The following is a 13,322-nucleotide window of genomic DNA, read 5'->3' on the forward strand; positions in this document are numbered from 1 at the left end:
AGCCACCCAGGAAGGGTGGGACTCAGAACCCCTCTCCTAGGATCCCTGCCGTGTAGGTCTCCAAGGCCGTAGGAGGCCAAACTCCACTGCATTAGAAGCTTCTGCTCTCCTTTCCAGTGTGGTTGAGAAGACAGTGCTCAGGCAGTACCTGCTGTGGAGGCTGTGGGAAGGGGTACCTTCAGGAAGCTCCTTTGGAAAAATAGCATAACTTGTTTAACCAAGTCTCTTCCAACTGTCTTTGCTTCTCAGGTTTCACAGGCCGTGCAGTGGCTGGTCTCCCATTGCCCGTGTGCCCTTGATCTTTGCTGCCAGACCCTCATTCAGTATATTGAAGATGGGGTTGATCGTGAGTTTAGCAGTCGGTTTTTCCATGACAGAAAAGAGAGGCGGCTGGGGGGCCTGGCCTCACAGGAGCCTGGTGCCATCATTGAGTTGTTCAACAGCGTTCTGCACTTCCTGGCCTCTGTGGTGTCCTCCAAGGAGCTCTGTGACCTGTCCTGGCCTGTCACTGAGTTTGCTGAGGCAGGGGGCAGCCGGCTGCTTCCTCACCTTGACTGGAATTCCGCAGAGCACCTGGCCTGGCTGAAACAAGCTGTGCTAGGCTTTCAGCTTCCGCAGATGGACCTTCCACCCCCGGGGGGTATGTGCTCATGCTGAGGGGGTACTTGCTGGGGATGGAGTATAGGGGCGGCTGAGATCACCCATTTTCTTTCTTACAATAGTGACAATCTGGCAGGTATTGGGCACTGGTGTGAGAGTCTTATGTCTTCCACTCTGTGCTCCCTGTCCCCATTTTGCACCTGCCTGCACCTGCCTTTGGGTTTAGGAGTCAGGATGATCCAGAGTTTTTGTTAAGTAACAGTTGGCCCTTTACCACCAACAGAAATCAGTGGTGTCTGCTTACTTCTGGGAGGAAGGTGGCCTGTGGAGCTGGGGGAGCACTGACCCCAAGGCCTGGAGTTTCTGAATGGACAGCAGGTCCTGTCTTGCCTGTACCATGCAGTATGAGGACAAAGAATGTGAGGACCATGTAGTCCTGTCCCTACACTGCTAGCTCTGCCGGGGCCATGGCACTCAGCACTGACTTAAAGCCAGTGTTCCTTCTTTGTCCAAGAAGCCTCTGTTCCCTGGCTCTGGCTGTGCCAGTTAAAGACTGTGGGCTTTTCTGATGCATTCTTCAAGTCCCCTGGGTTGGGCATCAAGGCTGCCCCTTCCCTTGATGATGCTGTTAGGTGGGAAGGAGACTGTTTGCTGCTTATGTGGCACAGCATGCAGCCCTGGCAAGGTCACTTTCCTTTGGGCTGCATGGCACAAAGGCCTCAGGTGCCCTTCTGAACTTCAGGTTGTGGTCTTCAGAAGGCCTAACAGATGCTCATTACTGACAGAACCCATAGGGGAGCAAAGTGCACAGTGCGAGCTTCTGTGTTCTGAACTAGTTGAGGGTTTCCTAAGAGAAGTCAAGACCTCATGTACCAGCCTCACCCAGATCCTTGTTAAAGAACAGATTCCTGGGCATGTACAATAAGAGCCCCTAGGGCAGAGGTCTCAAACTCGCGGGCCGCATGCGGCCCGCTGAACAATTTTTTGCAGCCCGCAGACTAATCCACGAACTACAGTTTCTGGTTGTTTTGTGACACTGAAAAGGGTTGCGTAACAGTTGTCTTTTGTAGACCTAGTGCGGCCTGCCGAACGGCTGTGATCTTGCTCTGCAGCCCACATGCTGAGTTGAGTTTGAGAACCCTGCCCTAGGGTATACTCTTAGTTGTGAGTTTTATCTAGGGAGACTGAACAGCTGTATGGTTTTTACATTCAGATTCTGGAACAGGGTTCTCAACTACATAGTTGCCTTCTCCTAAGTTAATACAGAGTGAAGAACATTTAACACAGATTTCCACCTGTACTTTGGCCAAACCTTGTGACTCATGAGGTGATTTTTCTTCAGCTCCTTGGCTTCCCGTGTGCTCCATGGTCATCCAGTATGCCTCCCAGATCTCCAGCTCTCACCAGACACAGCCCGTCCTTCAGTCCCAGGTGGAGAATCTGCTACAAAAAACATATTGCAGGTGGAAGAGCAAGAGCCCGTCCCCTGGCTGGGGGACAGGACCCTCAGTTGCCGAGATCCCATGGGATGATGTCATTGCCTTGTGCATCAACCACAGGCTGAGGGACTGGATCCCCCCCAGGCTTCCTATCACATCAGGTAGTTAGTGCTTGGCGCTATGGGGCCAGCTGGTCCAATTTCAGCAAAGAAAGTTTACTTGACGTTTGTTTCTTTTCCTGTGGGTCACTACCTTCTTTCCTTAGGATTTTCTCCTTTAAGCCAATGACTTCCAGGTGACTTATAAACATTGGGAGGAGCTAAGACAGTTCCAGGACAGCCAGGACTCACCTTCCTGAACCCCCTCCCCCCCCCCCAGGCTGGCTCTAAGTTTAAGACAATTTTGTAGATCTGAGTAGTCATACTGGCCATACCATGGTCTGGGCATAAGCCTGTCTGAACCTTGAATGACCCATGGACACTTGGAGCATGTTTGGCTCAAGTGGGAATCATATAATTAATTACATGACTTTAATAAGAGGGACTTGTCTTTATATTAGTTAATTTAGGCAAATGTCAAGTGGTCACCTATTGCTTTTCTGATATTCTTATTTTTTTTAATATTATTTTCTCAGAGGCACTGAGTGAAGATGGTCAGATATGTGTATATATTTTTAAAAACCATTTGAAAGCATATGAGGTTCCTGTGTCGTGGGAACAAGCCAGAATGCAGACACAAAAGGAACTTCAGCTGAGTCAGGGGTGGTGAGTCTATGTTCAGTGTGTGTGTTTCCATTGTCTTTCCACCCAGTGGAGCAAACTATGTTGTTCTCTCCTGAGTACACAGACAAAAATTCATTTCCTGTACACAAAATCTAGCCCACTGTGTTAGATTCTGACATGTGTGAGGAATGGATCACTCCCATGTAGTAGAAACTGTTCTTGAGCAGAAAAGAGCAATCATCTCATGTCATTTATCAGATGAACCTGACCCTGAAATCTTAACATAACCAAAAGAGTGCAGACAAAAGAAAGTTGACATCTCACAGACCTGGTTCAAACACACTAAATAAAATGTCAGCATATGCAGTCTTTATTCCAAGATAAACAGTATCAACAGGAGAAATCTATTCAAGTAATGTGGTGCCATAACAGAAAAATAAGTGGTCATTTTAATAGTCGTTGAAATGCTTTTACTAAAATTTTGATCCATTCCTGCCTCCAAAATTTATACCTATCCCTGATAAAAATTTCTTATCTAACTTGGGTAAAAAAATATTCCTTAGCTTGATAAGGCTATCTATTATAAAACTGCCAAAAATTATGCTTCTTGATAAAACATTAGAAACATTGAAGTCAAAACCAGCCCAAGCTACCCTTGATGTCACTGCTGTTGCATTCTGCCCAGTGCAGGGTTATAGATGGCAAAAATATCAAAAGGAAGGAAAAACTGTCATTTCTATTTCCAGACAGTAAAACTGTCAGTTCAAGATGATGAACAGTCACACTTTTAGAATCATTCAGAGTTCAGGAAGGTGATTATATAGATTGACATACAAAGGTACAAAAAGTATAATTCACAGCAGCAACAAACCTATAACATGAACCTAGACTGACCAGGAGAGGCACTAAACCCCAATCAAGGGAACTCTGAGGGCCCTGAAGGTGCAAAGAAAACTTGAATAAATCGGACAGGCTCTCTGTGCTGATGGGAAGATGCACTGCTATAAAGTTGTCAGTTCTCAAACTATAAAGTCAGGGCATTTCTAAAAAACGAAAAAAAAAGGTTTTTCCCCTTGATCTTGACAAGTTAATTCTAAAATTCATCAGGATGAGAAAATGTTGGGCCTGACCTGTGGTGGCGCAGTGGATAAAGCGTCAACCTGGAAACACTGAGGTTGCTGGTTCAAAACCCTTGCCTGGTCAAGGTACATGTGGGAGTTGATGCTTCCTGCTCCTCCCCTTCTTTCTCTCTCCCCCCCCAAATGAATAAATAAAAATTATAAAAAAAAAAAAAGAAAGAAAATGTGTCACAACTGCTGAGAACATGTTAAATAAGAATTACAAGGAAGCCTGACCAGGCAGTGGCGCAGTGAATAGAGCGTCGGACTGGGATGCGGAAGGACCCAGGTTCGAGACCCCGAGGTCACCAGCTTGAACGCGGGCTCATCTGGTTTGAGCAAAAGCTCACCAGCTTGGACCCAAGGTTGCTGGCTCGAGGAAGGGGTTACTTGGTCTGCTGAAGGCCCGCGGTCAAGGCACATATGAGAAAGCAATCAATGAATAACTAAGGTGTCGCAAAGCGCAACGAAAAACATGATTGATGCTTCTCATCTCTCCGTTCCTGTCTGTCTATCCCTCTCTCTGACTCTGTCTCTGTTAAAAAAAAAAAAGAATTACAAGGAAGGCCTGCTCTGCCTGATATCAAAATAAAATAGTAAAATTACAGTAAGTGAATGAATCAGAATAGGAAGTCCAGACGTAGAACCATATGTGACAAAACTACCATGCCAAATTAGTGGGGAGAGCACAGATTGGCATCTGTTTAGAAAAACTGTTAGCTCCACTATCTCCCATTGCTTGTAGATATTAGTTCCAGACGGATTTAACAGCTCTATATAAAAATAAGAACTTTTCTAATAATAGAGGGCAGTAGATACCTGTTAATAATTCAGGGATGGGAGGCAAAACTCAGAGTAGGGATGCTCCAAGAGCCCAGCTGCCCAGGAGAGCCAAAGCTCCCCTAAGGCAGAGGCTGCCCTCCCTCTGAGCCCTACACCTGACCCAAGGGAATCCCTAACCATTAGGGAAGCTAGAAGAGGAAGGGGTAGATCTGAGGCTCTGTCCACACCCACATCTACTTATTGCCTGAGGAACCCTTTCTCCCTCTTTCCTGACCATAAACATTTCAAAACGTGTACTTACAGTTTGGGAATGAAGCCTTCATATTCTGCAAACAAGTTTCCCACTCCGTTACTTCACATGCACCAAAAAGGAAAGAGGAATGCAGAGTGTGGCCCAGAGGGGAAGATTCCCAGCACGGAGGATCTGATGCGTGGAGCCTCTGCCCAGGAGCTCCTGGCCCAGTGTCTGTCCAACAGTCTGCTATTGGAGAAAGAGGAGAGCAAGAGGTGAAGCCTGCCCCTTCTCATTGTATCCTTAAGCCATTCATGCTTGCAAGTCAGTCTTCTGGCATTTCTCCTTATCTTGGCCCCATTTCCCTCTCATCACTCCCTGTTTCTATTCCCTTTACAGTAAACTCTTCAAAAATAGTGATTCTCACTTTTCTAGCCTTTCTTGTATCCCCTTTCTGCCCCCCATGTCTGCTCTCGTTAGGATCACTGCATTCCCCACAAAACTGAACTGACAATGAACCCCAGTCCCCAGCATCCTTCCACACCTTGGTTCCCACCTTCCTGGCTCCCAGAACACCCTCGGTTCCTCTCCTGTCATGCTGGCCGCACTCTCTAGGCCACCCTACTGGTTCTTCTTCCCCCAGTTGCCCCTCACTCACTCTCTGGACCTTGCATCTGTGACATCTATACTTAATCCCCAGTGATTTCAACCAGTTTCAAGATTTGTTTTATTTTTTTGTATTTTTCTGATGTTGGAAATGGGGAGGCAGTCAGACAAGACTCCCACATGCGCCCGACCGGGATCCACCTGGCATGCCCACCAGGGGGCGATGCTCTGCCCATCCAGGGCTTCGCTCTGTTGTGACCAGAGCCATTCTAGCGCCTGAGGCAGAGGCCATGGAGCCATCCTCAGCGCCTGGGCCAACTTTGCTCCAGTGGAGCCTCGGCTGCAGGAGGGGAAGAGAGAGACAGAGAGGAAGGAGAGGGGGAGGAGTGGAGAAGCAGATGGGTGCATCTCCTGTGTGCCCTGGCCGGGAATCGAACCCGGGACTCCTGCACTCCAGGCTGACGCTCTACCACTGAGCCAACCGGCCAGGGCCAGTTTCAAGATTTTTAAATAACACTAATATTCTGACACTCCTGGTTTTTCTTTTCTGAACTCCAGATTAATATCCTACTGCTTCCTTGATAGCCATCTCAAGGCTAACCTCCCAAGTCCAATTTCCCCCCTACCAGCCCTTCCTACAGTGGTCTTCTCAGTTACAGGCAGCTCCATACTTCCAGCTGCCCAGTCCAAATGCCTTGGAATCATTCCTCCATACCTAGTTCATCTGCAAATCCTATTGGCTCTATGCAAAATATCAGAATCAGACCATTTTTGTAGTAGACCTTAGCCTAGTCTTGGCCAATCCAGCGTGAACCTTTCAAGTGTGAGGCAGAGGTCATGTTTACTCCTTTGCTCACAACCTTCCAGTAGCTTCTTTTCTCACCTTGAGTTAAAGGTAGAATCCTTATGAGGTGGGCAAGGCTTTTTGTGCTCTGCCTCCCATTTCCTTTCTGACCTCTGCTCCTTCCTTCAACGTGCAAGGCAGTGCTGAACCATAACTTTGTGTTCAGTGTTCCTTTTGCCCGAGACTCCACAGCCAACCTGATCCCCACAGCTCAGCTTGCACTCACTTCCAGCTTCTGCTTAAATATCTACTTCTCAGCAAGATCCTCCTTGCCCATCCTCTCAGCTTTCCATCTCCATGATTTTGCCTTGTCTTTCACATCTTCAGACCACATTTTCATTGTCATGTGTCCCTTCTCTTATTTCCCCTCACTAAAAGTATAAGCTGCTTAGACCTGGGCCTTGTCTGTTTTGCTTCAGTGCTGTATTCTGGTGCCTGGTGTTTGGTAGAAGCTTGATAAATATGTGCTGGAAGAGTGAATGAATGTATCTTGATTTCTAAATGTAGATTTTCCTAGGTCTGAATCATTTAAGCAGTTGGAGTAGATTGGTTTTTTTTAAAATAGACAATTGTATGGCATGGACAGCTCTAAAATGCTAGGCGGCAGTAGGATATTATTTTAGGTTAACTTTATTATTTTTTAAAATGTATTTATGAAGGAGGGGGGGAGAAAACGAGAGACAGGAACATCGATCTGTTCCTGAATGTGCCGACTGGGATCGAACCAGCAACCTCTGTGCTTTGAGATGATGCTCTAATCAACCAAGCTTTCTGACCAGCGCTTGAGTTAATTTTAAACTGTAAGCAGCAATCCATATATTTGGATAATCCAGCAAGAGATAAGAATTATAGACACAAAAATCCAAAATAAGCCAGAGAAAATATAGCAAATGAGAAAAATTACATGTTAAGTAACATAAAACAATTTTTTTGGGGGGGGGAGGTAAATGCCACCTTTCTCATTAAGCATAAGTTGGGTTTATAAATTAAAGAGAAGATATTAATCTTTTAGAAGTACATTTCCGGCCTGACCAGGTGGTGATGCAGTAGATAGAGCACTGGCCTGGGATGTTGAGGATCCAGGTTCGAACCCCAAGGTTGCCGGCTTAAATGTGGGCTCTCTGGCTTGAGCGCAGGGTCACTGGCTTGAGTGTGGGATCACAGACATGACCCCATGGTCCCTGGCTTCAGCCCAAAGGTCACTGGCTTGAGCAGGGGGTCACTCGTTCTTCTGGAGCCCCCCAGTCAAGGCACATATGAGAAAGCAATCGATGAACAACTAAGATGATGCAACGAAGAATTGATGCTTATCTCTCTCCCTTCCTGTCTGTCCCTGTCTCTCTCTCTTGCTAAAAAATAAAAAATATATATAAAAAAGTACATTTCTGCTTCTCAATTAATGTCATAACAGCTCTATCCTTAGTAAAAAGAAGAGCTTTAAACAATTTAAGTCTATAGAGAGAGAGAGAGAAAGAGAGAAGGTGAGTGGTAGTTAAATTTTTGTTTCCGAACGCTCAAATGTTTCAGGTTTGAAGATCAGCTTCAGCAGTGGTTGTCTGAAGACTCCGAAGCATTTACAGATTCAACTTCCCTTCCCCTCTACCTTCCTCAGACCCTGGTGTCTTTTCCTCAGACAGTTGAACCTATGATGAAAACATCCACAACTACTAGCCCACAGGTGAGAAGAGACATTTGGCATTTATATTAGAATTAAAGACATGAAATGGCTGGGAAAAAAGTAATACTTGATTGACTGTACAATGTTATGATGACCAGTAAACTATTAGTTTAAATTAGATCTTTTCTTAATCTGTCAGTTATAGAGGCCCAACTAATTCTTAGTTTCTGCTTATGAAACAAAGAATGGAATTAAAACATGCTTAAGAACTGAACAAAATGCATCACTGTGTGCTGACCTGCAGTAAGGGCTTGAGGAGAGTAATAGGTGGTAACAGGGTCTTCTGTTTATGGAGCACATACTGTTTAAGCTGTGGCATCCCCCAGACCTCCCTTTCTGGGATTACCTTTCCCTGAGGTGGTTAAGGTCACAAAAGTCAAGGATCTCACCCATGTTTATTCAGCTGGTCAGTGGCAATGCTGCTTTTTAAGGCCAGACCTGACTTGCTTCAAAGCTCATCTTCTTTCTACCTCATCATCCTTCCATCGGTGGTAAAGGAAACAAAACCAGAGTTTTAGTCATAGTTAATGCTGGACAGGTAAAAAGTAAGCTCCTGGATTAGGAGCTTTTAGGAAGTCCTTCAATAGGGGAGAAAAGCAAATTAAGATGACATACTGCATCTATTTATCCATTTTGCAGACAAAAATATTTGTAAACTTTGACTTAACAATTCTGTCCTAAAGAAATGACTATATATGACAAAATTAATGTATTTTTATTCACTATAGCATTAATTATACTGCATAAAAATGGAAGCAAACTGAATATCCAAAGATGGGGATTTGGTTAAGCAATTATAGTAGATAAGATAGAACAGGGTTTTTTTTGTGTTTTTTTTTGTATTTTTCCGAAGCTGGAAATGGGAAGACAGACAGACTCCCGCATGCGCCTGACCGGGATCCACCCGGCATGCCCACCAGGGGGCGACACTCTGCCCACCAGGGGGCGATGCTCTGCCCCTCCGGGGCGTCGCTCTGTTGCGACCAGAGCCACTCCAGCGCCTGGGGCAGAGGCCAAGGAGCCATCCCCAGCGCCCGGGCCATCTCTGCTCCAGTGGAGCCTCGCTGCGGGAGGGGAAGAGAGAGACAGAGAGGAAGGAGAGGGGGAGGGGTGGAGAAGCAGATGGGCGCTTCTCCTGTGTGCCCTGGCCGGGGAACCCGGGACTTCTGCACGCCAGGCCGACGCTCTACCACTGAGCCAATCGGCCAGGGCCAAGATGGAACAGTTTATAGCCCTGTAAATGATATTTTATAAAAACGACTGACACTGGAAGTTGTTCATGATAGTATAAGCAGAGAAACATTCCATATACAGATGATACCAGCTGTACATATATGTGCTAGAAGAGGCTGGAAGGATATGATAGATGCCAAGGAAGCAGTTTGTTGAGCCCAGCATGCATTAACATGAGCCAAATCTAGTGCCTTTAAAGAGAATTTATCTTGGTTTATGAATATCCCAAAACTATTTTTAGTTTCTCTTTTATTTATATAGAATGAAAAGATACGGGAGCAACTGCAGTTGTCAGAGGCAACAGGCACATCTCTGACTGAACGGCTGAAGCACCTGGTAAGACTGATCCGAAGTTCAAGGGAAGAGGAAGTTGCCTCTGAGCTCCATCTCTCTGCAGTGGTGGACATGGTGGACATTTGAGCTGCAGACTTGAGAGTGGGAGGGTCTCCAGAAAATTTCCTGCTTTTACTTAAAAGAATCTTAGTCTCGATGCTTGATGTACTGCTGGAAATGTAATTATTAATCATGCAAATAAAACACTGAAAGTCTAAGGAGGTTTCCCCTCGTTTTGAAATGATAGGCTATTTCCCCCTATGTAACATCTTTGATAATACCTATTTTCATGATCTCCTCAGGCTGCCACCCACCAGCATGGTCTGAGGGAGTCTGCAGCTTACATTTCCGTGTGTAATAAACCATCATTCATTGTCTCAGCAAAGTTGCAGTCCCAGATGTGCTAGACATCAGTAATGCAGGCCCACTTAGATCATATCTGAAAGAGCCAAAAGTTCATGTACATAACTTGGAGGATATGCACGGGGTATGTGCCTGAACTGGAAGCAGGGAGACAAGGGAATTGGCTGGAGGCCAGGGCAGAATTCCTGGAGAGGACTGTATGGGCATAGTTGGGGAAGAGTACCCAAGGATGTGATGAAAACCTGGAGATGCCATTTTGGTAGTGCTGCCAACTGAGGGGATAGTCCAGACCACAGAGACTCTAACTACCTTATTCTGAATGCTTTGGGAATCAGCTGTTGGAGGGTATTTGGCAGAGAAGTGACTTGTCACATTTTCTTTTTAAAATGGCACATGGGGCCTGACCAGGTGGTGGCGCAGTGGATAGGGCATTGGACTGGGATGCAAAGGACCCCAAGGTTGCCAGCTTGAGCATGGGCTCATCTAGTTTGAGCAAAGCTCACCAGCTTGAGCAAGGTGTCATTTGCTCTGCTGTAGCCCTCCCCCCTCAAGGCACATAAGAGAAAGCAATCAATGAACAACTAAGGTGCCACAACAAAGAATTGATGCTTCTCATCTCTCTCCCTGCCTGCCTATCCCTATCTGTCCGTCTCTCTGTCTCTGTCACAAAAATAAAAATAAAAAAAGGCACATGGGGAAAGTCAGCAACACAAGGCAGGAATCTTAAAACAGGGGTGATGCAGGCATCCAAGTGAAAGAGGAAGGGTATAATCCTGAGTTTGCTCGCAGTTGGTGTGGAGAGAAGGGATAAATTAGAGCCATATACAGAAAGAGGTATTAATAGACTTAATGATGCTGGGTATGGCTACCAATCTTAAATTGGCACTCAGCATCTCCCTATTATACTCCTTCATCTCCTAACTCTCCAAGAAAACTATTTCATATCTTTTCATTCTCTTCAAACCTCCAACAATCTTAAATATAGTCTGCTTATTTCAATGAGAAAACAGAAGGACAGAACTTCCGCATCCCACTACCACCAAATCCACCAGCCAGTCCCCACTTCCCCAGAACAAACACTATTCAGCTCTTTTAGGGATTTCTTCAGTGATCAACTTTGTTTTTATCATTTATGACTTAAATAATGCTACTTCTTAATCTTGATTTTAGATATATCTGTTGATTTCCTACAATGGAAAAAGGAGTTACCTCTCTTACACTATCCTGTCTGCAACCTACATTTCCTTTTCTACTAATTTTCCAAAAGTTAAATATGTTGGCTGAAATCTGTATTGAGTTCGGTATGACTATATTAATGCTGTTTGCTATTGACCCCTGTATTGGTTTATGATTATATTTCCTTAAGGTCCAACTTTCAGTTTTTCTTGGAGTGAACTGCCTTGTTTTTTCGTTTGCTTGTTTTTCTGTGTTCCTATTTCTCCCTCACCTTAAATAACTCTCTGCCCTAAGAGTAAAGCTCTTCTCATCACTGTCATATGCTAGCTAGGTAACGTGCTAGCTCCTCTTTCTTTTGGAGATGACCCTCTGAGTGAACCTTGTCTTTCTGCCACAACGTGGACATTTCCTAAATTCCGAGTTTACCTTCATCTTTGGTTCACTTTCTCATTTTCATGCCATCTGCTAGCAGACTTTGGACCTTGCACATTTAAAATGTCTCTCTCTCTCTCTCTCTCTCTCTCTAAAATGGCCCCCTAGCTTCTCCTTTTAAAATCTTTCTGTGCAAAAACCCTCCCCCAATACATATTAGCATAACTAAGCCCCTTCCCAAGCATGAAAGGCAATTAGCTGTATCACATGAGAGACATACGTGTCTTTGTTTCTTAGATTTATCATTTGAATGGAAATAGAATTTTAGATGGCAAATCATTTCTCCGTATTTGTTTTCTATTGTTGGAAGTTTTTAAGATAATTTCTATCTCTGTTCATGAATTTCTCAACCACATGCTTGATGTGTTGATCTTCGCTACTTCCTGTCCAATTTACTGTGCTGAACACTTAGTAGTACCTTCTCCCAGTAATTACAAACTGCCCCAAACATAGCAGCTTAAATTTAGAAAGGTTCAGCTGGGTAGCTCTCAGGATTTCTCATGCAGTTACAGTTGTGTATTGATCGGGGCATGCAGTCATCTAAAAGCTTGACTAGGCTGGATGTCCAAGACAGCTTACTCTCATGGCTACGTGGTACTTGGTGGGCAGCTCTGTGGCCCAGAAGCTGTAGTTGTCCAGCTCCACGTGAGGCTGGGAGGTGTGTTTCTTCAATTTAGAGATGGATCAGTATCCAGGCCTCTTGATTTCAGATCTAAGTCACATGGTTTTTTATCTGTGACAAGGCTGGTATTTTGATATCTATTCTTCTTATTACTATGTCTGCACTTATTTGTGAACTGGGATAGAAAGAGGCAAGTGTCCTTTACTGGTCATCTAAACCCTATCCCCATATTCTACTAGGGGGGAGCGGTGTATTTATATCCCCCCCACACACACACTTTCCCTCTAGCTTGCTGCTGTTGTTGGGCATGGGGGTAAGACTCAGGGATGGGTACAGCTCTCACTAGCTGGGTAGTTATAAGCTGATGTCAGGGCTTCAGTGGGGCAGATGAAGTGCTGGGGCTCTCTGGCTGTAGTCCTTTCCACGTCAGCACTGTTTCCTCCAGTCATAGATGTTCTCAAGTCTCCTCTCAGTGCAGCCACCCTGCCCACCCAGTGCCCCTCGCCGTCCCGCTGTCCCTGTCAGGCTTGGCCACTGTTTTCATCCTTCTCTCCCCTTTACTGTTAAGGCCTTGTATATATTTACCCTGGCACTCACCCTAGGAACCCCAACACTCCAGGGACCGCTCCATGCTGACGCCCTTGCTTGGCCTCGCCCTCCCGCGGGCCGTGGAGGCTCCAGGGGCCTCGGCCTCACCAGCCCCGCCCCACGGGAACCCTGGGGCGCAGCTTCGGGAAAAACGGGCTGCCCTCTCTCACAGCCCCTCTCTTCCGGAGGCCTTTCCACCTCGTCGCGGCCCGGAAACCTGCCGCCCACCAGCCTCCCTCACAAATTCCCTCCCGCACTCGCGCACCTCCAGTCGCGGCCTCAGCTCTTCCTCGAGGGCATGAGCTCTGCCTCCTGTATCGGTCCTCGCTGTTCCCTCAGCCTGGGCCTCGCCCCACACATCCGCCTGCCCTGCGGCCTCCTGCGAGGCAGGACATTCCTCATCTCACCTAGCCACAGCCCTTCTCAGCCCTCCTCAGCCTTCTTCGCGGAGCTTCGACCCGCACTTCGCTCGGAGGCGCACGCCGCATCCCAGCGAGACTGGTGCCTCGCTCGGCCCCGCCCCCAGGTGCAGACCTCGCCCACAGGGCCGACT

General features: G+C 46.2%; 1 protein-coding gene and 1 non-coding gene across 4 annotated transcripts in view; one reads left to right on the top strand and one right to left on the bottom strand.

Moving 5' to 3' along the window:
• MCM3AP (minichromosome maintenance complex component 3 associated protein) overlaps nt 1-9,806 on the top strand; it is a 65,520-nt gene extending 55,714 nt beyond the window's left edge. For all 3 annotated transcript variants that reach the window (XM_066369959.1, XM_066369961.1, XM_066369960.1), the window contains exons 24-29: nt 250-640; nt 1,943-2,200; nt 2,674-2,803; nt 4,966-5,169; nt 7,872-8,022; nt 9,517-9,806. In XM_066369959.1, the coding sequence (XP_066226056.1) occupies nt 250-640; nt 1,943-2,200; nt 2,674-2,803; nt 4,966-5,169; nt 7,872-8,022; nt 9,517-9,675 (1,293 nt within the window). In that variant the 3' untranslated portion in view covers nt 9,676-9,806. The remainder of the gene's footprint in view (nt 1-249; nt 641-1,942; nt 2,201-2,673; nt 2,804-4,965; nt 5,170-7,871; nt 8,023-9,516) is intronic.
• TRNAS-GGA (transfer RNA serine (anticodon GGA)) lies at nt 5,917-5,992 on the bottom strand. Its single transcript has one exon. It is a non-coding gene; the product is annotated as a tRNA-Ser (tRNA).
• Nucleotides 9,807-13,322: the final 3,516 nt, after the last annotated feature.

This window comes from Saccopteryx leptura, chromosome 2 (genome assembly GCF_036850995.1).
Source record: "Saccopteryx leptura isolate mSacLep1 chromosome 2, mSacLep1_pri_phased_curated, whole genome shotgun sequence".
NCBI lineage: Eukaryota > Metazoa > Chordata > Mammalia > Chiroptera > Emballonuridae > Saccopteryx > Saccopteryx leptura.